Source organism: Pyxicephalus adspersus, chromosome 8 (assembly GCF_032062135.1).
Source record: "Pyxicephalus adspersus chromosome 8, UCB_Pads_2.0, whole genome shotgun sequence".
In the NCBI taxonomy this organism is placed as follows: Eukaryota; Metazoa; Chordata; class Amphibia; order Anura; family Pyxicephalidae; genus Pyxicephalus; species Pyxicephalus adspersus.
Window position 1 is genome coordinate 17,905,383 of NC_092865.1, and position 24,428 is coordinate 17,929,810.

Consider the following 24,428-nt stretch of genomic DNA (forward strand, 5'->3'; position numbering starts at 1 on the left):
CACGGCAGATTTTCGCCCGATAATTGGCCGATGCCGATTATCGGGCGATAAAAATCTGACGTGTGTACGTAGCTTTAGTGAAGTCTCATTTAGCTCACTTTCTTAGGTAGGGAGACACTGTTCGTCTGCCTGCATGGTAATACTGGCACGCTCCTATGGGTCCCAGATTACAGTACAACATATCAATTCAGGGTCATAGGCATGATTAAAATATTCAAAAACAGATCAGATATAGGCTTACCTAATAATATGTTGGCCATTAAACCGCCTTATCCATCCCCACCAAAAAAATAAACTATGAGAAAAAATAGTGCTAAGAAAATTTTATTTGCTAGGTGCATTACCTAGCTGGAGACATACAGAGAAGGACTGGTCCTCCGACAGACTAGGTTCAAGGACATGAAAGATTTATTGGCAGAGGGGATCAGAAGGGAACCATGCTATATAAATGTTCTGGAACAGTTGTGGGTTAGGGTTCTGTATATGCAGGTTTTAGAGTTGCTAAACTGAATTTACTCGTGTCCATTTTTAATCTGAAAAAAAAAAAAAATAGTAAAGCAGATCCCTTAGCACTCTTAAGCTTAACAAATACTTTCAGACCTGAACACAAATCCAAATCAACCTCTGCCACCCTGGGTATTTGGAGAACTTTGTAGCTTTACAGTTTCCCTAATTTACCACCCTTGTGGGAAACATTCTTATCTTGTACCTTTCTGGGCACTGAACATAGTCCTTAAAGATATACTTTGTAGTGATCACACCAGATTTAGAATGAACTCTTAACTTCTTTCAACCAGGGAACAAAATCTGCAGTTTGTATAAACTTTTTACTCTATGGCACAGGGTCCTGAGTGTCTGACAACTGTCCGTGAGAGACAGTCGTGCTCAGGTGAAAATCTGACATTTGTACAGCGGTCTACCTGATCTCGTTCATCAATCCACTGTGGCCATGGCAGTTACTATCTTTCTTTAAATAAAAGTTCCCTTAAGAAAAACTTGCTCTGAAAATAGGCTTACATTTGAGGAAATCTGATAAGGAGTACTAGAACTTAAAATTGTTTGTTTTCTAAGCCAGATTTTGCTGGTACATCAGTGTGTCTTAAGGCCAATAATGCACACTTCTAAATGCTAACAGAAGGATTACAGAAGTGTATAAATATAAGACTCGGTATTACATTACAATGTCTTATCTTTCTGACAGCTTAGAAAACAAGCCAAAACTGGCATAATTGCAAAATTGGCATTACAAAGAACCTGGCATATAAAGAGGTGACTGTATTTTAATTTAGAGTAAAGTTTACAACTAGTGGAAATGTAACAGGAAGTGAAATAAAGTGGTGAACTGGATTTATGAAATATGACTACTCAGAAACATCAATAGTATTCTAAGGTCAGAATCCACTTATACAGGTTAAAATATATTCATACCCTTCTGTTTACATTATTAAGGCTATTTACTCAAGGAGACAGAAAGCCAAAATCCTATTGGGTACCATTTAATGTTACCCCTACAGAAAGACTATTGGTAAAGAAAAGTCATATTAGAGAATCTTCGACACAAATCACAAAATGCATAAGTTACAAGCATTATGGTCAATGGATATCTGCTAAGACCTTGAAAGGTAGAAAATGTTGTACAAAAGGTCACATTGTTGTCCTTGCAGAAGCTGAAATGTAGGGTGGTCTGACCTGTAAATCCAAGGGCATGTTAAACTAACACTCATCATAGATTCTGGGTCAAAGCTTAGACCTCTGGAAGACTCATCTGAATGCTTATAAAGTCATTTTCCATTCTCATTGTAAGTTAAATATGAAATCATTTACCAAGAACACTTTCCACACATGGGGATCCTATTACAAAAACAGTCTAAGAAAAAATCAGAATACTGCAAGGAGCTGCACAATCACTGGATGTAACTAGATGTAAACATGTTAACTTAAAGAAACCCTGATAGCTGAATACTTACAAATGTCAGGTCCTTATTGTAACAAAAATGGTATTCCTCCAGTTTTATATGCCCTCTGCCTTCATTCTATTCCAACACTGCAACCATCAAAAGCCTATTCGTCATTTAATACTTCTACAAGGGCCTTGGTCCAGTGCTGTGCAATCTAGGGTCATTGTTGAGTAGTGCTGTGAGGTGGGGGCAAAGACATCAGACACTCCGGGAAATGCTGCATGCTAGAAGAGGCGATAGAAGGCTGCAGAAATAAGAAGCAGGAAGCATATGCCACCAAGGAAATGGATATACTCAACCAACTTTTGCTGTTTTACATCTTGGAGATGTAACAAGGACCCCATTCAGTCCCCTACTAAGGGAGAGTAGTTAACTATTATTAGTTTGTGCCAACATATTTCATTATAGCAAGAGCCTCAATGACATTACAGTTTTTTTCTCACAATTTTAACCTTGCTCAGTTATAATGAGGTGGAATGTGGCACACTAAGGTCCATGTTTTGAATTTTGTGCCTTCATTTCCCATTGCAAAATTAGTCAGACTGCACAAGCTAATATATACGACACAACTGACAGAGGAAGGTTTGTAGCTCTGGCAATTATTACCAAAATGCAATGCAAAATGTGACCACCTCTGTTGAACACTGTTACAGAGCTATGTCCTATGCTCAAAATTCAGCTAGTCCAGCAGCTCATGTGACTGTATATTACTAACTGAGACCAAGCTTGGTGCTTCTATCACTTTTAAAATACCAATTAAGTAAAAAATAAATAAATAAAAAAAAGAACACCTTGAATTAAACCTAAAACTGGCCAACTTGGTAACTTTGAAACATACCTTTTTGCTCAGGCTTTCTTAAGCTTTTTTAACATTGGTGAACCCTTAAAAACAATTACAGGAAACCCCTACTATAGTTACTATATCCACAGCTCACAGTACATTAGCATGGTGGTAATTTGGAAGAATGCCTCCCACATTGTTGGACAGTGGAAGGAATGTCACCCTTACAGATAGCCTGAAAGATTATGGGGGGGGGGGCACTTAATCTTACCCGAGAGGCACAAATTGCTCATTGCTCAAGGAAACCCTAGCAACCTTTGGGGGAACCCACAGAATTCTGGTTGAGAAACACGACTTTGACCTAAATGTAACCCTAGAGTTTGGCCTTGAGAAAATGGCAATACCCAATGACTAACCCGCATCTCAGGGGGCCAAAATGCAACTTGACCCCACATGGACTGGACGCACTAAAATAACTGCATGTTATAAGGATGGGGAAGGGAACTCTTTCTTACGTATTCAAGTCAACTTATACTTAGGTAAACCCTCACATTATAAATAATAAAAAAGACTTATAAAGTATATAAAATGTAACACTATTTTACCTCCATCTTACTGACAAAATAAAGTATGGGTGGAACAGCCATACAGCAATTATGCCAGTTTGATATTTCTCTTGTCAACAGGTTTGCTTTAAAACAAGTACTAAAAATCCTATAGGATACACTATCTGATATCTCACTGAGCTGTGATGATATAACTGGATTAAGATATCATGTTAAAAAATAAAAACATTTATAAAGTGCTGAAAACAATTGAACGATCCCAGATAATTATAGCACATGCTACAATAACACCGTCCACCTGAGTAATTGCAGAAACGCATTACAAGAATCTTCATTCGGTACTGCCAAGATGTTGGCTACAAAAAGTGATAAGTCTACGGGGATTAAAATAAACATCTTCTTTAATTAGATCAGGCATATTAATTCACAGTGTTAAAATTATTCCTGCACTAAATAAACCAAAAAGTGCCCTTGTTAATGTGCAAAATGAGATTTCTGGGGGTTTGTCCTCTGTGTGAATCTCAGCTTCACTATCACAGCTTGAAAACATTCTTTAGCTTTGCTCCCACCGCAGCCCCCTGGAGAAAATGTGTTATTGACGAGTCTTGCAGAGCAGCAGATTTCATTGCTGATGAAAAGGTAAGTTGTCATCTCCGAAGTGAAATGCAGTCACAGTTATTTTTTTTGAATGGCTTTGGAAAAAAAATATTATGACATTTATGACATAGATATAATTTTAATGACCCATTGAGGAGATATACATTAGAATGTCCTTAACCAGAAATGGTCAGTACAAAAAAGCTTCTAACACAAAGTATTAGAGGACTTGTGGACCTAAACATAGACTATTGTATAAACCAGGGATTCCCAATCCAGAGGTTTCTAGGGGTTCCTAGAATAATGATCTGTTTGTGCCTCTTAGGTCAGGCTTATCTGACACCAATGATCCTCTTTGGCTATGCGGAAGGGTGACATTCTTCCCACTGACCAGCAACGCAAGAAGGATTCTTCTATCATCCACCAGCCTTATGTACTATGAATTGGGCATATCATAAATAGTAGCAGGGAGTAATCCGAAATTTATTGGTTTTCTCCCGTGTTAAAAAGATTAAGATTGCTTCTCTAAACAAAAAACTTTTTATTAAATTTATTAGAAATTTCTAAACCTTACACAGGTAAACCCTGACAATACAGGTTATCGAGTCCCTTATGGGCTGGTAAACATACCACAGAAATCTTGCAAGAGGGTAACCTCCTGGGCTTCCTGACTGTGCTGACTTTTACCTATTACTTTGTTCTCAGCTATCTCTAAAGACTACAGAACCTTTTCGTTTCCGAAGAGAAGGAGAGGGTGAAGTCTTTCTGTCCTATCCGGTTTAGGTGGGGTGAACCTAGGACTGGAAATAAGTCACTGACAGAATCATCAATACAGAAAAAAATAAAAAAGAAAAAAAAGAAAACTAATGCAGCGATATCTAAGCCATTACCATCTGATAAAAACTGATAAGCTGCCCAATAACTTTATTTTAATACACTTTAGAGGTTTTGTCACTGGGCAGGTACACCAAAAAATGTATTGTCTGCACACGTACTAACTCAACTGAATCTGTGAGCTGTACGTTTCCCCAAGCAGACCATGGCATCCTTATGACTAACATATAAAGCACAAGAATGATTGCTTAAGCTGAAGAACATTTTTGATTCCCCATTCAAACCGACACATTGGACTTTCTATTTCTTTACTCCTTGGTATCCAGATCCATAGAACACAGCCATGCAAATATAACAGATCACAAATGGTAATGATGGACAAGGGACAGTTAAAAGCAGAAAAGATCTCCAATAACCAGATAATTTGACTGTGTATGAGCACCTATGGTAATAAGGTCTTATAACTTCCAAACTACATCATTAGCATCAAAGCAGATTCATGTCTGGGCATCTTGTGCAGCTCCACTTAATAATTGCCGCAAACAGAGCCGAGTGTTAAGAACACATGATTACATTTATTCTGTTCACCACCGTGGCATCACACCCAGCCAGAATGTGAGTGACGTTCACATGTCACCAGGATCATCTATGGGTTAGAGTTACAACTGCTGATCCAGAGGATAATTTTTTAGCTGCAGGAGTCCCATGTGGGGAGCCAGGAACTGCTCTCTACTGGATATATTAGGATTTACTATTTCCACCAGACATCTAGTACACTAAATCCAAGCAGGTTGCTCTGTAACAATGTCCCCTGCGGCTATCTGCAGTCACCGCTGTTGATGTGGTTGCAGAGGCTTTAAAATGGTCCTTGTGCGTAAAAAAATATAAAAAGACCTAAAAATGCAATTGAATGTGTGTCCATCATAGAGTGCTGCAATGAAAACAGAACTTGGTCCTTCTCCAAACAAGATCAGCTAAGTATGTGGTGATGTTGAAGTTTATAAAGCCAAGCATGCAGAAATTATAAAAAGGAAAAGAGCAGATTATCTGGCAAGCTTATATTAATAAAACACATGGAACGAGAGGTGACTACAAGCTGACATCGGCCTTGTAAAGTGTAATAGGGATTCCCAAAAAACGGGGAGCAATATCATGCAAATATAGATTGGGCCAACTTGGCAATTCCCTGCCGCACCCAAAAGAACAGCGTTAACATTCCAGAGCTCCTGGATTTTAGGGCTTCAGGGGCACATTACAATGCGTGTTTAAACACAATAAATTCACATTCAAAATAATTATCATTTGCAACTACAAATCCAAGGTGTTTGTTGCATTCATTTGAATCTACACGTGGAAGCTACATTAAAGCATGTCTAATAAATGCTCTCCATTGGGCCTGTTTTTCAACTATGGGACATATGGAGCAATGTTCAGGGAGCAAAGTAATCAGGAGGAAGAATCTTTCTTCTGCTGGATAGTGTAAGTGTGCTAGGAGGTTTGCCATGCTGCACATTACGAACAGGTAGATGTCTACTACATTATGGCTTACTGGGGTTTCTCCATCAGGGCCTGTGGAGAAAAAAGCCTTGGATGCCCAGCAGTACACACAGCAGCCCATCAGCTTAGTGAGGCAGCCAGAGGTCACAGCTGGCAGAGGAGATCACCACAATCCTGAGGCATGGCGTGAATATACATTATGAATGGGGAAGGTGACCTTAGGCAGCTTTATATAAAAATTGATAGGAACAACAAATTAAAGCTCCAAGTAAGAACACACTCTGAAGATGTGATTTGCAGGTATAGATTCTTATTGTCTATCCATCTTGTTACATACATACACAACATACACTCACACTATGCTGCATAAATGTTCTTTGAACATTCTGAATATATAAAATACCTTTGCAATCTGCCAACATAAACATTACTTAACTGGTACTGGTAAAACAACCTGAAATCTTCACATTTAGTTGTATGGAACATTTTACATTTTACTTTTAACACTATTTTGGGGTTTACTATACAGCCTAAGGAGAGAATTGCCTTTTACAGTCTCTTGTGAAACTTGTTACATTTGATAAGTCCACATAGACATACCAGCATAACAAGTTTTATTCATTTCTGTGTGCACACTTCAGGATATTATTAGGGTGTTTGTACTTGCTTACTTGCACATTTGCTATGCAAAAGTTGTGTGTGTGGGGGGGAATAAAGTGTTAGAATAATTAATTACTACAACAGTTTAATGTAAAAAATCAATTTGTTTCGTTCAGAAAATTTATTATCGGATACAGAAACCTCTAAATGTCTTGGCATAAGGATAATTTATAATAAACCATCATACCACTAATCTTCTCACACTGCACATTTTTTCACTAATTCATCAAATATCTATTTGAGAGTAAGTGCCATTACTGACCCAATTTTCTTTTCATTAGAAGAAGGGTCTGTGTTTTTGGATGTGGAAGCATTAGTTACAGGGCCAGCATTCATGAAGTGGTAGTGGGTCCAAATGACTGGAAACGTCAGCAGCCAGACACACAAAAAACCAACCCAATTACCCCTAACAAGCCTCTGCCAACCTGTAAGATTTTGGGATGGAAAACCACCAATACGGAATGCTGCCTTCTAACAGAAATGGCTCACTTGCTCTTCCTGATCTACTCTAAAACAACATACCTATTTGTTCTTTTTCCTACCACAATGGAAGGCACACAATATATACTACTGTATTGCAAAAAAGCAACTTACAGAATCATTCTGAGCTGATGGCGGCCAACCTTCCCACACCTGGTGGCGAACGGGGATACTTGTAAGGTCATAAACATTCCTTTTCACCTAGAGAAAAAACAAAAAGCAAAATGATATGAAATTATAGAAAAGTAATTAAACAGGGGGGTTCCTGTTTTAAAAAATATATATAATATAAAATTAAAGGGATATAAAATAAAGATGATTACAAAAATACTACACACACACGCTGAATGATTGAATGTAACTCTGTTCCATCATTTATCTCCCATATAGGGGAAAGTTTAAAACTGAGACTTAACCAATATATTTTGTAAGTTTGAAAATTAGAACATTCTGTGTTCCCATTCAGATGATTCCCTTCAACGCTTGTCCTGGTGATCATAGACAGAATGGACATTCATCATTTTCTCCGTTACGTTTATTTTCCCATATCTTCATCTGTGTCAGTTTATTGTGAACTGCAGTGAAACTGATTGGCCCCAAGTGCTGCCCCTTCCACTCCTAGTCATGGTGGCAGTATGCAAGGTATACCACAGGTTGATGTGGTAAGGCACAGCGTATGATAAACAATTGCCATTTTTCATTTTAACCTGAACATAACTCAAACTTTGAAAATCTAACTAAAAAATTCAATACCTCATACCACGTTGAAAAAATCTGCATCATCATGCATAAGATTTCATGCATAACCATTTACCAAAAAAAAGCAGCAAAGGTCTCTCCATGTCTGATTTTTTTTTCTTTGAAGAAATATAATGGAAGGTGTGCTTTGAATCTAGTCACATGATCCCAGAATCAAAAGAAAGAAGAGATTAGGTTATTTTACAGTGTGTAAAATGTGTAGGAAGCATAAATGAATATGGGGTGAAAAAGGTAAACTTTCACTTTATCTGTGGCTGTCAGCAGGCTAGCTACCACGGATGTGTGTTAATTGCCCAGCTTCTTAGAAAAGCCTTGAAGACGGGAGTATTTACAGAAGAGAGTTCAATGAAGTGCTTGCATGTAGAGAAAGGTCAACCAATATAGTCCTTCCTGACCCTAGAGAATAAAACGCCATAGGTCATTGACTGATAGAAATGATATGACCAATTCATAGTGAAAGCGTTCCTGGGTACACAAGCAGAACAAGTAAGTGTGTGTCTGCCAAGACTAATAACACATAAGGACATTTATATGAGATCAGAGGACCTCTGCCTACAACAGTGCAAACCATAATGCTATCTGCAGCAATGTTTCTTTTTATAAAGATGAAAATGTTCCTGTTAACCTGTTGTCTACCCATGGGAGAAACTGTCATATTATTGGTCAAAAAAAAAATAAATAGAGCGAGAGAGGGATCACTTAAAGAGATTCCTTTAGCACCTATTCTATCAGGGCAATCATAGGAAAATAAGCCATATCAAGAACAAAAAAAGATTTCTACTTCTACTAGAAAAGATTTCTAACCAAAACTGCACCGAAGAATACGCCAATTGCCATGTCAGTGTTTCCAGCCATGATCTCAAATCTATGAGCAGGATTGCGTTACGCCTCATCAGCTGCTGCTAACCAGCTTTCATACTGTATCAAAGAAATATGAGAAATGGAAATACCAGCAACCCAATATGTTTTTGTCCTTGGTGCACACCTGTGAAGCACCTTCTATGGCCATCTCCCATTATTTCATTAGTTTCCGGCAATCAGGGCTCGAGAGAGGGATTAACACCAATCCTTCTTCATTGGAGCCAGCAGCTCCCCACTAATACTGGTTTAAAAGACTTGGAATAGATAACAGCTTTATTTTAATCAGACTGATAATGAGTTCTTGAAACAAACTCCTGATCCAGTGTCTTTAAAAAGAGAACAAAAAAAAAAGATTTTTTTTTAATATTACCAGTACTATACTAAAATTATAAATATACATACACACACTATCCTGAAGCCCATCTCAGTATAAAACTACATTTTTAAACCTTTATAAACTAGGTTAGGGCCTCTTCTTCAAGTCCGGCTGCCCACCTTTAAAGAATGGGAAACATCAGTTTGTCTCATGTGGGTTACCTTCAGGTACACCAGTTACTATCTATAACAGAAAACTAACTTTTACCCAAATCTTTATTTATGTATACGATTTGACAAAAATAGACATTAGAAATTAATGTAAAAATTCTATGTATGTAGGCTATCAACAAACGATTGAGAGAGATTGCATATTGCTGATGTTTGTCAATTAAGTTGAAAAATATAAACCAGAACAGATTTTCAAGACCCCCTTCAAGATCCGCAAAAACCCCTACAAACTTTGAGACGAGAAGTGTCTGAAATTGTTAGTTGCCAGATTTGGCCAAAAAAAAAAAAAAAAAGAGAATAAAACCATTGCAGAGAAAGAAACTGGCAGCCAGGATGGGGAATGGAGAGTCTGATTTGCCTGCATACTTGCAATACCATGATCAAGTTGCAAAGCAGGCAGTAAGTTGTATTTGAGATACAGCTACAGTTAAAATGAAATGAAGTAAACCCTAAAATTAACTTAATGCTCTCTTTTGGTTGGTTAAATATATCATTAAGTAAGCCAAAAATCTTGCAATCTGGCAACTATTAGGTGTTACCAGATGTGAACTACACCTCCCCTTTCTTTTACCTCCACATAATATAAGGGTTGGGGCGGTGTTCTATAGTTGTATTCCAGGGTGACAAGCTAAAAATATTTTACAATGAGAATGCATTATTACTTAGGACAAGAAGTGTGTTGCTGGCAGAAATAACAGGTGAAAATAAAGAGGAAAAAAGGAAAAAGAAAGTGACCACGATATTTAAAGACTGGGAAGCTGCAATATGCCAGAGTTTTGATCTTAGCTATAGCAAGCCTAAATGTCGTACATTTGTGTTCCTAGCAAATCACAACATAACAACGCAGATTAAGGCCTTGTGTTGATTGCATGACAAGGGCGGGTTAAGGGCATTTGACGAACACCTGCCCCTAACCTGCCCATTACACACACAGTGGTTGGCAGTCGTCTTTCCAGGAATCACACAGAAAAACCCTACTACTTTTATTTTGTAAAAAAAACTTATTACATTTTATTTTGCATATTTTCTTAGGGCAATCTTTTACAGGGATTATCTTGGCTAGGATACAGTCTATATTTTCCAAAGAAAAACTTTCACAACAAAATAAAAAAATTATCTCTATTACAAGTTCAGCAATGTTTTCAATATTGGATAAACTTAAGGTAAACTTTTTGGTTTGTACATAACCATTCCAGGCTTCTCGGCCAGCATTGCTCAAGTGATGGAAGGCCTAAAATAACATCACCAAGAGCTTCAGATTCTCTGCATTCTTCTCAGCTGGAAATCACAACATGATGCATTATGAAATGAACAGTGTTTGCCTCTTCTATTAACTTACCCGCAACTGGGCCCAATTCAATAACATTCCAGGCCGATCGAGCGCTTAAAAAGCGCCTTCTTGTTATAGTGTTGTGTTGGTATAAAGCACAATGCCAGACTGATGTGCCGAACAAATGTGATCAAAGATTCAATCGCTTCTGCCAGTGCACAAGTATTCTTTGGACTTATTCTAGCAGAGTGACCCCTGCCTAACAACTTATGTCAAAGACAACTAGTTATCACAGGCAGCTCCTGCTGTGAGCCTGCCATCGACAACATATTAGGTAATGTTTGATGAAATCAATTCATGAGGATAACTAGTTTGTTTTGAAGAGATGCCAATGCTGCCCCACTCCGAATTCACATCTAACGGCTACTAAAGAAACAAGATATTGTTCAGGCATTCAGGGGGACGGCGTGGCATTAAGGATGGAACTTCATGTATCCACCGAAGGCCACAATGGTTTTAACTGGCAGATTCAAAAACAAGAAAATTAAATATCCCTGAAAACCCAAAATATTATTTCTTGCTCGAATTACTCAACTGAGGAGGAACCATTTATTATAGTAAGAGCATGGAGAGACATTTTCCAGGAATAGGAAGGTATTTAAAGGCAAATGGAAAAAAGGACTAACAGAATATAACTAAACCCTCTACAGGTCATTATTTTAACAAAACAAATTGGCACACATATTACATCTGTGCAATTCAATCCTCCTCCCCTCTACTTCCTGTCATAGCTGTACCACTCATGTGCACTCTAAAGCTTGGATGACTTTATCACCATTGATAAGGGCAGTGCATAAAGGGGAAGGTTCTATAGTACACTTGCTGTAAACTTGGGGTAAGCCAAAAGAAGATAACCTCTTTATCTTTTTTTGAAGATCATGAAACCTGTCATTCCCGCCCAATCCTGTGTGTCTGACATTTATTACATCTGACACTGTCATGTAATCAGACAAACACAGGAAGGAGCGGCCACACAGAATCATGTGCAGGAGTAGTACCAATGTATGAAAGAGATTTGCAGGTACAATAGCACAAAAATTGTTCTGAAGAGGTACAGCATTGCAAGGCGTGAATTAGGGGTGCAGTGGTGGGAGAGATGTGGGCGTACAAAGATTTACACAACTCCATTGTTTATTATTGTGCATCATAATGTGTGCAACAGACCAAACTGTATACTGCCCTCACATCACAGGTCGAACTCTTCCATCTAGGTGGAATATGAAAAATTCTGCCAAGTCAAATATTAGACAGGTCAGGTTAAAGACAGAAGAGGTAGGATACATCTACACGTTAACAGGGATATATAAAATAAAGGGCTAAAAGGATGCCTCAAAACAGAGGTGTGGGATGGAGGTCAGATCAGCAACTTACCTTGGTATGTAAAGCGGGCCTGTGTTACTTCAAAGCACCAGTTTTTTTTAATTACATATCAATTGCTGGTTATGACCTACCTGCACCCCTTTCTAGCACTCCCAGTAATTGCACAATATTACGGGAGAAGATGTAGTAACACATTAGGGAGAAAGGAAGTAAACTTGCTCAGATTTTCCGATTCTGTGAATAAACTAGAAAACAAACACAATGCAAAGATGCTGCTTGTACACCTCCAATCAAACACCAGGGCAGGGAGGATTGTTAGGCAAACCATTGCCACCATGTGGTCAACCGTGGTATAAAATACTGTTTAATGCAGAGGTAAAAAACGGCTAGATGAAAGGTTTGCTATAAGACTTGGTACCATACACAAAAATATTTATTTTTCATATAATACCATTTTACTTTCTTCTTTACCTCTTTCATCCCCTCCCTGACAGACTCCAACATTAACTGAACATAACTTATCTAGACTTCTGATCAGGACTATGATGGACCAAGCCTCTGTCATGTTTGTTGGTTGGGCTCCTTGTAGTCTCCACTGTTGGTACATGTGACCAGGAAACTAAATACAAAATTTCCTCCCAATCTCATGGCCTGGTTTTGATATCTGTTCATCCTACCAGCTATTTGTACACTTTCTCTGACAAGGCAACCTGATTGGCAAAGGTGACAATCATTCAATGATGGAAAACTGCCAGAGGTGCTTACACCTTGGTCTGATTGTAAATGTTATGAAAAAGAATGTATGTAAACTAAACAATTCATATACTGGATGTTATTATTGCAGCAAGTAACCCCATACAGTCACCAATAAATCAACCCTATATATACCATGAAATGACAAAAGTAAGTAAAAGCAACACTGCAAACTATCTCCACCACTTACAAAATCTCAATTCTCAAGTAGATAATTACAGAGCTCAGTCATTCTACATGCTGAATTAAAGTGACCCTACCTTACTTTGTTTTATTTTTTTTTTTATTTGTGGCTGATTTCAGTGCCACAAAATTGAGCCCAGCTGTACTTTTTATTAGAAGATTTGAAGAGCAAAACTGCACATTCACACTATATGGACCATTGGTCACAGTGAAAGGACTTGGAAGAGGCCTGGCTGCTGGGCCTGAATTAGAGAAACGTGCCCAGATATCTGAGGGCTTCATTCATTTGTGACAAAAGCCTAAACATCTATCTGTTCTACTTGGTCAAAAGGAGCAGAGGGAGGGGGTACACATATCTTACCATTCCAACATTCATTCAAATGTCCATAATGCCACTTTCTCCCAAGAAACACTCTGCCTTCTGAATACTTTAATGGCGAGCACTGGTAACACAGCTCGTCAGATTACAGCAGAAGACTTGCTAATTGGCGTTAATTAAAGAACAACTCTGAGAAAATGTCGAAAAGAGGAGATGAAGCACACATATGTGTGGAAGAATGAGTGCAACAACATTTTAAAAGCCAAACCGTGCATTGTTTCTGTAGGGCAAAGAAACAAGGGTGCTACCATAGTGTGATTCCAACTATAGGGTGTCTATAGGTAATGGTGTACCATTCAGCTTTCCTCTCCTAGAGACAGATACCATTTCCGAGCAGACTTCCCAGCAGTAATTGAACCACAGTATTTGTGGATCTAGCAGTAAGCTTTGGTAACTTCTTCCATTGGCATTCGGATACTCCAGAGGTAAACTAGCTCTAAAATGTCACAGAGCTTCAAATTACAATGGAGTCTTCTCATCAATGTAATGGAAGAATTTGTTCCCCCCTTTCTTACTGATTGAACAGACTGGCAACCCTTTCTTTTGCACCTCCATACCGGCACATTATGTCCATGGACCTTCTTGAACGTCAGAACATTCAGAAGAGTGTTTAAAAAATTCATAAACTGAAAGCCAATCAGGATCTCCCCTTTTAGCCAATGGCATCCATGAATATTTCATAAAAAGATTTTATGATAAAAGAGATAATGTCATCAGGGGCGGGCGAGCGGGTGGTGGAGGGTTAAAATTCAGCTCCCCTACAGCTTTCTTACACCAGAAAATGCTGTCTCTCAGGTCACAATACATAGTTGGGTCTCCCTGTGGAAGCCCCCATGGGAATGAATAGGGGAGCTACTAGAACCATTCACGGCCCCCAGCTGTCAAATGTGCAGATACTGGTTCTTTACGAATCAGCGCTGTGTGCGAGTATTTCGGCAGCTGGCAAGGTGCAAGCCGCAGGGAGCTGTGCAGGATCGTGCAACTTTGTAGCAAAGTCTGCACGTGGCCTTAGTAGCTGACATGGGCTCTTTCTATAGTGATCACTTTCACTGGGACAACGTGGTCAGTAAATATTGGGTCTAAGCAGGATCAAAGTCATAAATTGATGTTACTGAGGGGCCCGGAAAAGAAAAAACAGTAAATCATGCATTAGATATACTGATATTTAATATATACTCTCACATTGTCTCAAAACCATTGGGGTAAGTGCTGGATGGGGTGTATGTACCACCCAAAGATATTTCATGTTTTATGAATGTAGGAAAGGTTTTGTATTAGCTGTTTTTTCAGTTTAATTTATGGAATGCCCGATTGTTAGGGTTCTGGAACCTGACCAGGGAAATGAGTGGGTGGGTTTCCCTGCTCCACCAGACTCATATCCAGGTTTTCACCTGCGGAGTAAAGTCCAGGTGTGCTACTAAATCAGGCAGCAATATGCTGCAAGGAGCTCAGTGTGATCACAAAGCCAGGAGGCAACAGAGCTCCACAAAACAAAATCTGCGCAATATTTAAGTTTTGCTGGATCATATAAAAAGTGAATGTATTTATGTCCTGACTTGAGTGAGACAGTTACTCAGCCGAGCCACTGTTTTTTTTTTTTTTTTTTTTTTTTTGTTGTTGTTCCTGACATTGCTGCAATAAAGATACAGTTTGTAATACTCCATACTTTTCTTTCAAAACACACATGGTTCCAACCATTAATATTCATTGCATCAGGAAAACCCATTCATTTGACACATTTATTCCCTCCTAACTCCAATACATAAAACCTGAAATACTGACCATGGTTTTTTCCAAAAAAAAAAAAAAAAAAACCTATATTGCACCTAGACATTTATTATATTCTGGAGCAAGCTTTGATATGCAAAAAAAAAAAAAACTGCAAAGTTTGTCTTGGTCAATAAAGAGTTTCAAGCGGTGACAGATCAGCTCAGCTTTTAAGATCACCCACAACTTGAACTGCGTTTAGGAAAAGACATGCAAGTCATGCAAACGACCCCCCCCCCTCCCCCCCATCAAGCCTCCGTCCTGCACACAAGCGAGCAGGAGAAGCCCTGTTTGTATCTAGAAGTCATCCATATGTCAGATACCCTTAACTCCGGGACTACCTGCAGCTCATATTCAGTCAATACACATCCCTATTTGGCGAGTTGGCAGGAATAAAAATTAATTTTTCCAAGAGCGGGATCCTTCTCTTGAATAATTTGAGGAAAAGTTAGTGGATTTTAACTTCACCTTTTACGGTGGTGCAAGACCATATTACCTATCTAGGTATTCCTCACTGTACAAATTGAACTACGACCCACTGTTTCATAAAATACAGAGAGAATTGCACTTACGGGAAAATTAACCTATATCCTTCATGGGAAGTTGTCAATTAATTAAAATGGTATTATTCCCTAGAATATTATATACGTTGCACACTATCCCAGTGCTGTTAAAACACAAAGATGATTAATGTTGAACTGATCATTTACAAATTTTCTCTGGCAAAGCAAGAGACCTAGAATCTCGATCGCTAAACTGTTTCTACCGGTAGCAGGAGGAGGAGTCAATTTCCCAAATGTTAGGCTTTATAATCTAGCGTGCAATTTCAGACATGTAGCCGATTGGATTAAGGATCTATCTTAATATTTTAATATGTGTTTGGAACATGCACTGGTACACCCTTTGGGATTTGAAGGCTTTCCTACACAGTGGTATTTCACAATTGCCTGATGATCTTAAACATAATATATTGGTACAGGGTAAGGTATTGAAGTAGGCGAAAACTCAGCCTGCCAAGTTCCATATCCAAATACTTCCTAGAACCAAGAACCCGTTATTGCCCCAAGAGGTTGAGCATAGGGTGTTTAGTGTATTAGCAGGTAAATGGTTGACTACAGTAGGAACATTTTAACCCACTAATCCCCCGAAACCTGTTACTTTGCAAGCTTTATGCTGTGAATATAACTTGCCACAAACAGCAGCACATCCAATTTATTTTTTCAAAATTTTCTAATTTTTGCAAGTCAAAAGGTTGTAGATCCGGCACAAGTGGTGGAACAAGGTTTTACACTTTGTTGGCCGCAATCCCTCTGTCTATTACTTTAATATATTCGTCTACAGATGATATATTTAAGATCACAGACAAATGTTAAACAATGGCAAAAGGATTTTACCATCCCAGAGGTAATTGGTCAAAATTTCCAAAATTCACAACTAACAAGATTTGGAGGGAAACAGAATTTAAGATTATGCATCGGGCTTTTAGGGTTTTCAGACCTAAAACACAAATGAATCTTCCAGCTGGAGGTAATTCAGTGCCAAAAATGTGGCAATAACAAGGATACCTTGAAACATTGTCTGTGAAGTTGTGTAGCAGTGCAAACCTTTTGGAAGGAAATTCTGGTTTCTATAACCCACCTTACAAAGGAGGTACTGCTTCTGGACCCAGTATTTTGTTTATATGGGTGTTGGGAGGAATCCACTGTGGCATCCCTCCCAAAAGGCAAGCAGAACTGGATTTCCTTATGCCTTCTGGCAGCCATACTGACGATTATGCAGCATTGGATTCACCCACAACCACCCAGACTGGGAGTAGTTGTGACGTCAATGTCGGTGCATTTTCACAGGGTTTTGCTGGAGGCGAATACAGCCGACGATAATACTATCACCACAATTTTTAATAAATGGTATGACATTATCATAAAATTTCTAGACTCTACCGAATTACAACAAATTTTGTATCGACATCACTATTCTACATGGCATGCTTTACAGTTTCCGTAAACAGGCTAGAATTCAGATAGAGTGAGAAGATCAGATGTGAGAAAATCAGCATACCTCCTCCCCTTACCCCAATTCCTTTTCTGTTGTTTTTTCATTATTTTTACTATTGGTTATAACAATTGTTTTCTTTGGTTATGTGATGCATATAAAAAATTATAAAAATGGATCTTGATACTGACTGTGAGCTCATATTGTAACCAGGACAGGAACTACAATACTCTGTTGTTACATAGTTTACAAATGTAAGCTATAGATATACTGACTGTTCTCTGTAACTCACTCTCTCTGTGCTCTCAAAATAGTGAGACTTGAGCAAAATTTCTTTTACCTATAGATATCAATATTTTTTCAGTTTTTCACATTACTACATGATGTCAAATACTGTATTATATACAACTGTGTATTATTAGAAACGATTACGTATATATCATTGTAACATCTATACAGTGAGAGAAAAAAGTATTTGATCCCCTGCTGATTTTGTACATTTGCCCTCTGACAAAGAAATGACCAGTGTATAATTGTAATGGTAGGTTTATTGTAGGTGTGAGAGACAGAATAGGAAAAAACATGGGGAAAAAACAATTTCACTCATTACAATGCACATCAAGCTCTGACTTTTGAGCACTAAGTTTTTGAGGGTTCTTTTGTTGTTATTCTGTCTCTCACAGCTACAATAAACCTACCGTTACAATTATAGTCTGGTCATTTCTTTGTCAGAACAAACATACAAAATAAGCAGCGGATCAAATACTTCTTTCCCTTACTGTATACACAATTTAAACATTTGTATGGGTAACATGCTCTCACAAGTTAGGTACCCAACTTGAGCAAAATTTCTTTCACAATTTATTAGGTTTTACTTTTGATTGTGCCATATATTCACTGTCTTCCCAAGATTATTTATTTCTCTTATCACTCGGTCCTCCCTCACCATTTTACTGGGGACGTGAGCACCCTAAAATACAATTTGGTGCATTGGTGAAGACATCCCAATCTTATGGGATGTTTATGTCCCCCCAAACCCCCCTCCCACCTCCTTTGGGTATCGACATTTGCTGATGCCTAGGACTCGCCAATTCAGAACAAGCTGTTTCGATATCAGGCAAGTAAAGGCAGTATTTGGGAATGTAGATTTCCATATTCCCAGCTATGATGGGCAGGATTCCACCATCCAGCTTATGCTAAAATGGTAGGTAAAACAACAAAAATAGTAAGTACTCTTTTATGATGATAATTCACTTAATCATGAGTCATACTTGTAACAAGAGTCATTTTGAAATAGGATATTCCCTTTAAGGGTCTGGATGAAGGTGCCTCCTCACGGGGACAACGTGGTATAATTATTGTGGAACATACAGAATAAATACAAAGGTAGGTTTACACTAATAATAACTACTTCTACAACAATACTATATCAGATTTATTCTTTACCCTGAGAGTTGACAATATTTGCAGAAGAATACACAGTGACTTTATGTGGAATACTGAGAACTCACTCCAGGTATGCCCCCTAATGGCTACTCTGATTTATACAACTGATACAATGTATCCTATATAATTCAACATTGACACATAATGTATAAATATTGCAGACGTTATACCCCCAAAATACAGATGAAATCTAATGGAGTGTAAATAAGGTTATCCACACGATTGGCAGAGTCTTTATTAAGTACAAGGGTTTTTCACACTATCGGCCTGTTTATTATGAACTCCTTAGTCTTACTACTTTTTACTTCTTAATATTTCCTTGATAATAATTATCTACTTCATAACATTTAGACATGGCTACGCATCGGGTATTTCCCACCACAAGTGTTGTTCTTGCATTCTTTTGAACTACTCACAACTATCCACTAATTAGACGAGATTGCAACTGACCAACAGCCAGTTCTCAAGTAAGATATATTAAATATTACTATCTCATTATCAGTTAAAAACCTGGCTATCCATGCTTACTGCCCCTTCCTTTAGAACAGTTAAACTATCCAGTCAGTTATATTTCCAATCGGAATCTTAGTCACTTCAATTGCTGTCACTTATTGTGTGTTCTGAGACTAATCATCAGCAGACACCAAGTAAGTCACGTTACTTTAATATCCTTAAGACTGTTACTATATGGTGTGATTATGCAGGTTCATATAGTGTAATTTATTTGGTAAGAATAAATGAAATATTTTGAGTCACATGTTTTTGAAAATGTGAATGTGAAAATTTTCAAAATGATTCTGACATATCAACCACCGCTGCACGACTATATATTTTAATAGTTTGGTCCCCCAATTCCCTGAGGAGGCCCTCTAGGGCGAAACGTGTCGGGAATCGGGGCATTACACTGCTGACATCATTAGCTCTTTGTGACTTAATCCAAATTAACTGAACCATAGCATAGCAGCAGCGTGTTAAAAAAAGGACCTAGCGCTGTGGGACTAGTGTCTAGTTTTAGAGAAACACAAGTTATCGAATAAACAAATGGTTTTTTACACACTTAATATGTCTTGCCTATAAAAGCCTGTCTTTTCACTATTGACCCCTTACGGATGTACATCTCAGGCTAGGCACATCATATTCCCATCTATTCACGGTAGCCTCTCCTTTGGTGAACTTTAGTCTATTGTCCCCTGTAAAAGTTGTTTTATACAACATTCAATTTACCGGTTTGTTTTGTTTTTGTGCCTATTGTATTGTCACTATCTTTTCGCTATGATCACAAATAAAGTTTATTTAAAAAAAAAATCTGCAACCAGGTGGAGTATTTTATTGCAAAAAGGACAGGCAATGTCCCTTTAGCACCTCATAAAGTTCATAGTCATATCACCATCTCGATACTTAAAACAGTGCTGTCGATTACTTCAGAAAATCAGATATTTTTCTTTCTGGTCTTTAAGCTTTTTTTCCACAATGACCACTAAGCAAATTTACTTTTAACGTACGTTTAAAGTACAGCGTCCACTAAGCAAATGGACATTTTGGAAAATAAATTTAGGAACAGGGGGTGGAGCCAGAACTCCAGAGTTCCGGTGGTTGTTAAAATTAACCGTGGTTAACTGCAGAAACAGTTTTTAGACAAAATGAGGGCCTGGACAAATTCGATGTAGGTGTAGGAAACTAAAACATCTGAATGTCATCTTATATTAGCTTCTTTGAAAACCCCATGCTGCAGAAAATGGGGAAATAACATAAGAGGTCTAATGAACAGTGTGTGTGGCCAACAGTGAGACATGGCCACTAGGGGGTGCTATGCTTGCACAGAGGTGGTGTGAGCCCTGAGAAGCAGAGTCTAAGCAGTAACCAGGACTTCTCGAGAGCCTCTGATGGTGATGATGGTGAGGAAGTTGCGCTGCTGATTACCGGCAGGTCGTGGTCCTTGGGCACACCAGGGTGGGAAGGATGATACAGGTCAGGTCACAAGCCAGGGGTCAAATACCAGGGATACAGGAAATAGACACCAGTGACACAGGGGCCACTGCAGACACCAGTGACACAGGGGCCACTGCAGACACAGGGAACGCTGGAACAGCAAAAGGGAATTAGCTGGGAAACAACAGACTGGGCAATAAGGGTATAATACTGTAGCTGGACAGGGAAAACACTGAATTAACCAACAGTTCTAGAGGAAATGCTCAGCAGAGCTAGGGGGCTCGACACTAGTGGAAACACGTTGCAGGAACGCCGGTGCTTTGTCTGAGCTAGTTTAATAGCCAGGGATGATAAAGAGGTTATTTACTGATTGGCCGGCAGGATGGGCAAAACTGATCAAATTTGGAAAAGCAGGCAGGCCCAGGGTCAGAACTGCCTGCATGCGAGAGAGGTGACTGCGCTTTAGTGAGGCAGAGGTAAGTGTGACACAGAGCTCTGTTTATTAGTGTTTATGTGCCAACAATCTAAATGCCAATAGATGAAAGCAGAATGAAAGATGAGCTAATTAGTCTGCTTTTTCTCATTTCACTGTCCAGTTAAAGGGTGGGCAAAAAAAAAGGTACGTGGCCATACACTACATGCTGATTTATGTACACAAATTTTAATTACATTAAAAAAAATAACTCCGAGTGGGGCATTACTGATTGATGTTTGATTCACAAACTGAACATTAGTCACTGTGCACTGCAAAATCCATCCTCCATTTCGGGCTAATGTAATAAATCAGAAGCCAATAGAAGTGCTCCCCACAAACTACCTAACACAGCTCTGCTGGTAACCACAGAAAACAGTGGGGAGTACTGGTGTCCCACTGCTGGTTATTAGGGAACCCTGATTAAAGGGACCTGAACTAAAATTCTTACTTTACATATAAGGGTAGACAACTATTTTATCTAAAGTCATTTAAAATATTAATAAGAAACGCTGCAGCATAATTGTTTTTAATTTTCCGTTTAGCTTTGCTTTAAATTAGCCTCTCAGACCATTAACATACCCCGACATTCCCTGGTATTGCCATGGCTGTACATTTTAGTATATTTTATTTAACATTTCACTCATTTTCTCTATCAGGTTTTATTAAGCAAAAGGCCTACATTTAAAGATAACCAACATTGCCACATGCTGGCTTCAAATGAAAACACAACAGAAATGTACACAATATTTTATATTTTCCTGGCTTAAAAACTATTTTTTTCCAATAAAGAAAACATATACAAAATCATTAAGGCTTAGTCAGCACCAGTGTTTCTCAACCAGGATTATATGGAACCCTAGGGTTCCTCCAGATGATGCAATTTGTCCCTCTTAAGACTTTTTTTATTGGCCAGCAATATAATATGCATTCTTTGTACTAGCCACCTCACTAAAGTACTGAGTTGTTTATATACTAATTATAGAAGGGCCCCTCCATCCTATGTTAACAAAGTTGGTAATCACCAGTCTACATGGACAGTTTTTCCAGAATTTAAAATCTGAGGAAATAATAACAATAATTCCTGGCTTAAATATTAGAAATTCCCATTCATTCCAATAGGTCAGCCTGCTGCAGAGCGTTTTTCTGATGGGCTGTAATGAAAACACATTCTGCAGTGTTTGGAGAGAGTGAAAACATCCATGAACGCCTTCTAAATACCCAAACACCTCGATTAACATGAACGGACATTTTTGGGCCCTTTGGGAGGCATTTTCCCCTATTTCAACTCTTCTTTGCACATTTCTTGGTTTAACATGACTTTAAAAACACTTAAAAATCACACAAAAGCTGTGTGGGCATTTATAAGCGTTTAAAATTAAGTCAGCGTAGACCAAAGACTTTGTTTAGAGGTGTGCTTTACTATTTTATTTCCATCACTATAAAGGTGTATAATGTGGGTGGATAGTCAGCTGTATGAGTAACAAAACATTGGATTTCTATTCTATTTTATCTCTGATATTTAAAAAAAAACAAAAAAAACTAGAGATTAATTTCTAAAAGTAACCCCCTCCAGACAAAACTTCATTTGCAACTACTAAGCTTACCCAAAAGCAGTTGTTAAAAAATCTGCAGGCAACAAGGATTTCTTTAATTAACGCACAGATAATTATCCATACTAACTACTTGTAAGGCTAAACCTTAGCTGATTAATTATACGTTCATTAAAGAAATACTAAAACATCACCAAGTCAGGTAGCTCATGAGTACGCTTACACCTAGCGTGACTAAACACTGTAATTTGGTTAAAGAGCTTTATCGCTGGTCTTCAGTAAGGTAGGACAATTAGGAGGACATATTGTTATTCTTTTACTTCTATTGTCCTTGGTTCTGTGTGGGAAATGAAGAAGAGACAGCTCTCAGGCTCACCTCTGTTGTCATTCCAAAGCATCACAGTTTTATTTTACTAATCCAGTGGTTTTCTAACTTGTCATTATGGTCAGCTGAGAGGCCACATTTTAGGAACAGAATTAAGCAACACCTGGTGAGATCGCGTCACCTGTGCCTCAGCACACACTGACCTATTGGCTCTGTAGACAGGTGTTAGTCTAGCGGTAAACCGATACCCACAGCATGGATAGACTAGCAGAAATTGTGTAGTTGCTCACAGCAGAAGAAAAGTATTATCCTAAACAGGAAGACTCCCGCCAAGAACTGCTGCCTCTCTAGAGATACTACTTAGTAGCTTCTCCCTGCGTCAGCTCCATAGAGAATCAATAGGGGTAAAACAAGCAGACGTCGATACTTTTAGGAACCATAGCTCCAGCGTGAGTGTTTCTCTCACTTATATCTGACCACCCCTTCCGAATATGCTTTCTGGTTGTCAGGCTATCCCCTGGCTTCAGTACTCAGTGTGAACTACTTCAGTACAGAACAATTTTACCAGAAATGACAATCTAAGTTTTGAAATGCTTTGCTAAATTAGATACTAGTGGGTTAGCATAAGAACCAAGCAACTCCTTGTATTCCCCTTGTATTACCCCTCAAAACTAATTGTACAGATATTACTATGTGCATATATCTGGAAACATTGATGCATGCTGTGCTGTATGGACCCATTCCTTTTATGGACCCTCAACATGAATCCAGATACAAAAAAAATGACCTGCAAATGAACATAAAGTTCCTTATAGGGTTCAATCATCCCGGTGTCTTAACCTCAGAGGGCAATCAGAACCCTATCGGTTACTACTGTGTAGGCAAAGTTAGTGAACTACAGATTTTCTGATAGAATGAATGATTTCATCTAATCAGTCAGAAACTTTTCAACACTCAGTTTTGCACTGCACTCAGATACAAAGTAATTCTAACAAAATGCTTTTTCCCAATATGCAGGATAGGTGTCACTGGGCCTAAAAGCCCATTATGATAAAAACATAAAATGAATGCGATGAAAGCTCACAGCTGCTAGTTTTGTGGCAGTCAAGGTCATCCTTTTGGCCTCTCTATTTAACAAGCCAGTGACCTGAAACACGCATGTAAGTGTTCAATTGCAAAAGAAGAAGTTGAAAGTAATAAAAATAAATAAATATATCTCAAAAAATAACTCCATAAATGTTTGTGCACAATTTAAAACACAAATCCCTACTGACCTTGTAATCAATGTAATGTAATTTTCATTCCTATAAGTGGTACAGTATAAAGAAAACAGGAACAGCAAGTGTCCCAACTAAGTTCTCTAAGGGTTAACTCAATAGATTTTAATAAGTAAATATTTATTGGCCAACTTTGGATTTAACAATCTACCAAATTCTAGTG

The 24,428-nt window shown here is 38.3% G+C and overlaps 1 protein-coding gene across 1 annotated transcript in view; it reads right to left on the reverse strand.

Moving 5' to 3' along the window:
- The window catches only part of FAF1 (Fas associated factor 1), a 154,254-nt gene that overhangs the window by 65,395 nt on the left and 64,431 nt on the right, over positions 1-24,428 (reverse strand). The window contains exon 8 of the mRNA XM_072419621.1: positions 7,488-7,574. Within this exon, the coding sequence (XP_072275722.1) occupies positions 7,488-7,574 (87 nt within the window). The remainder of the gene's footprint in view (positions 1-7,487; positions 7,575-24,428) is intronic.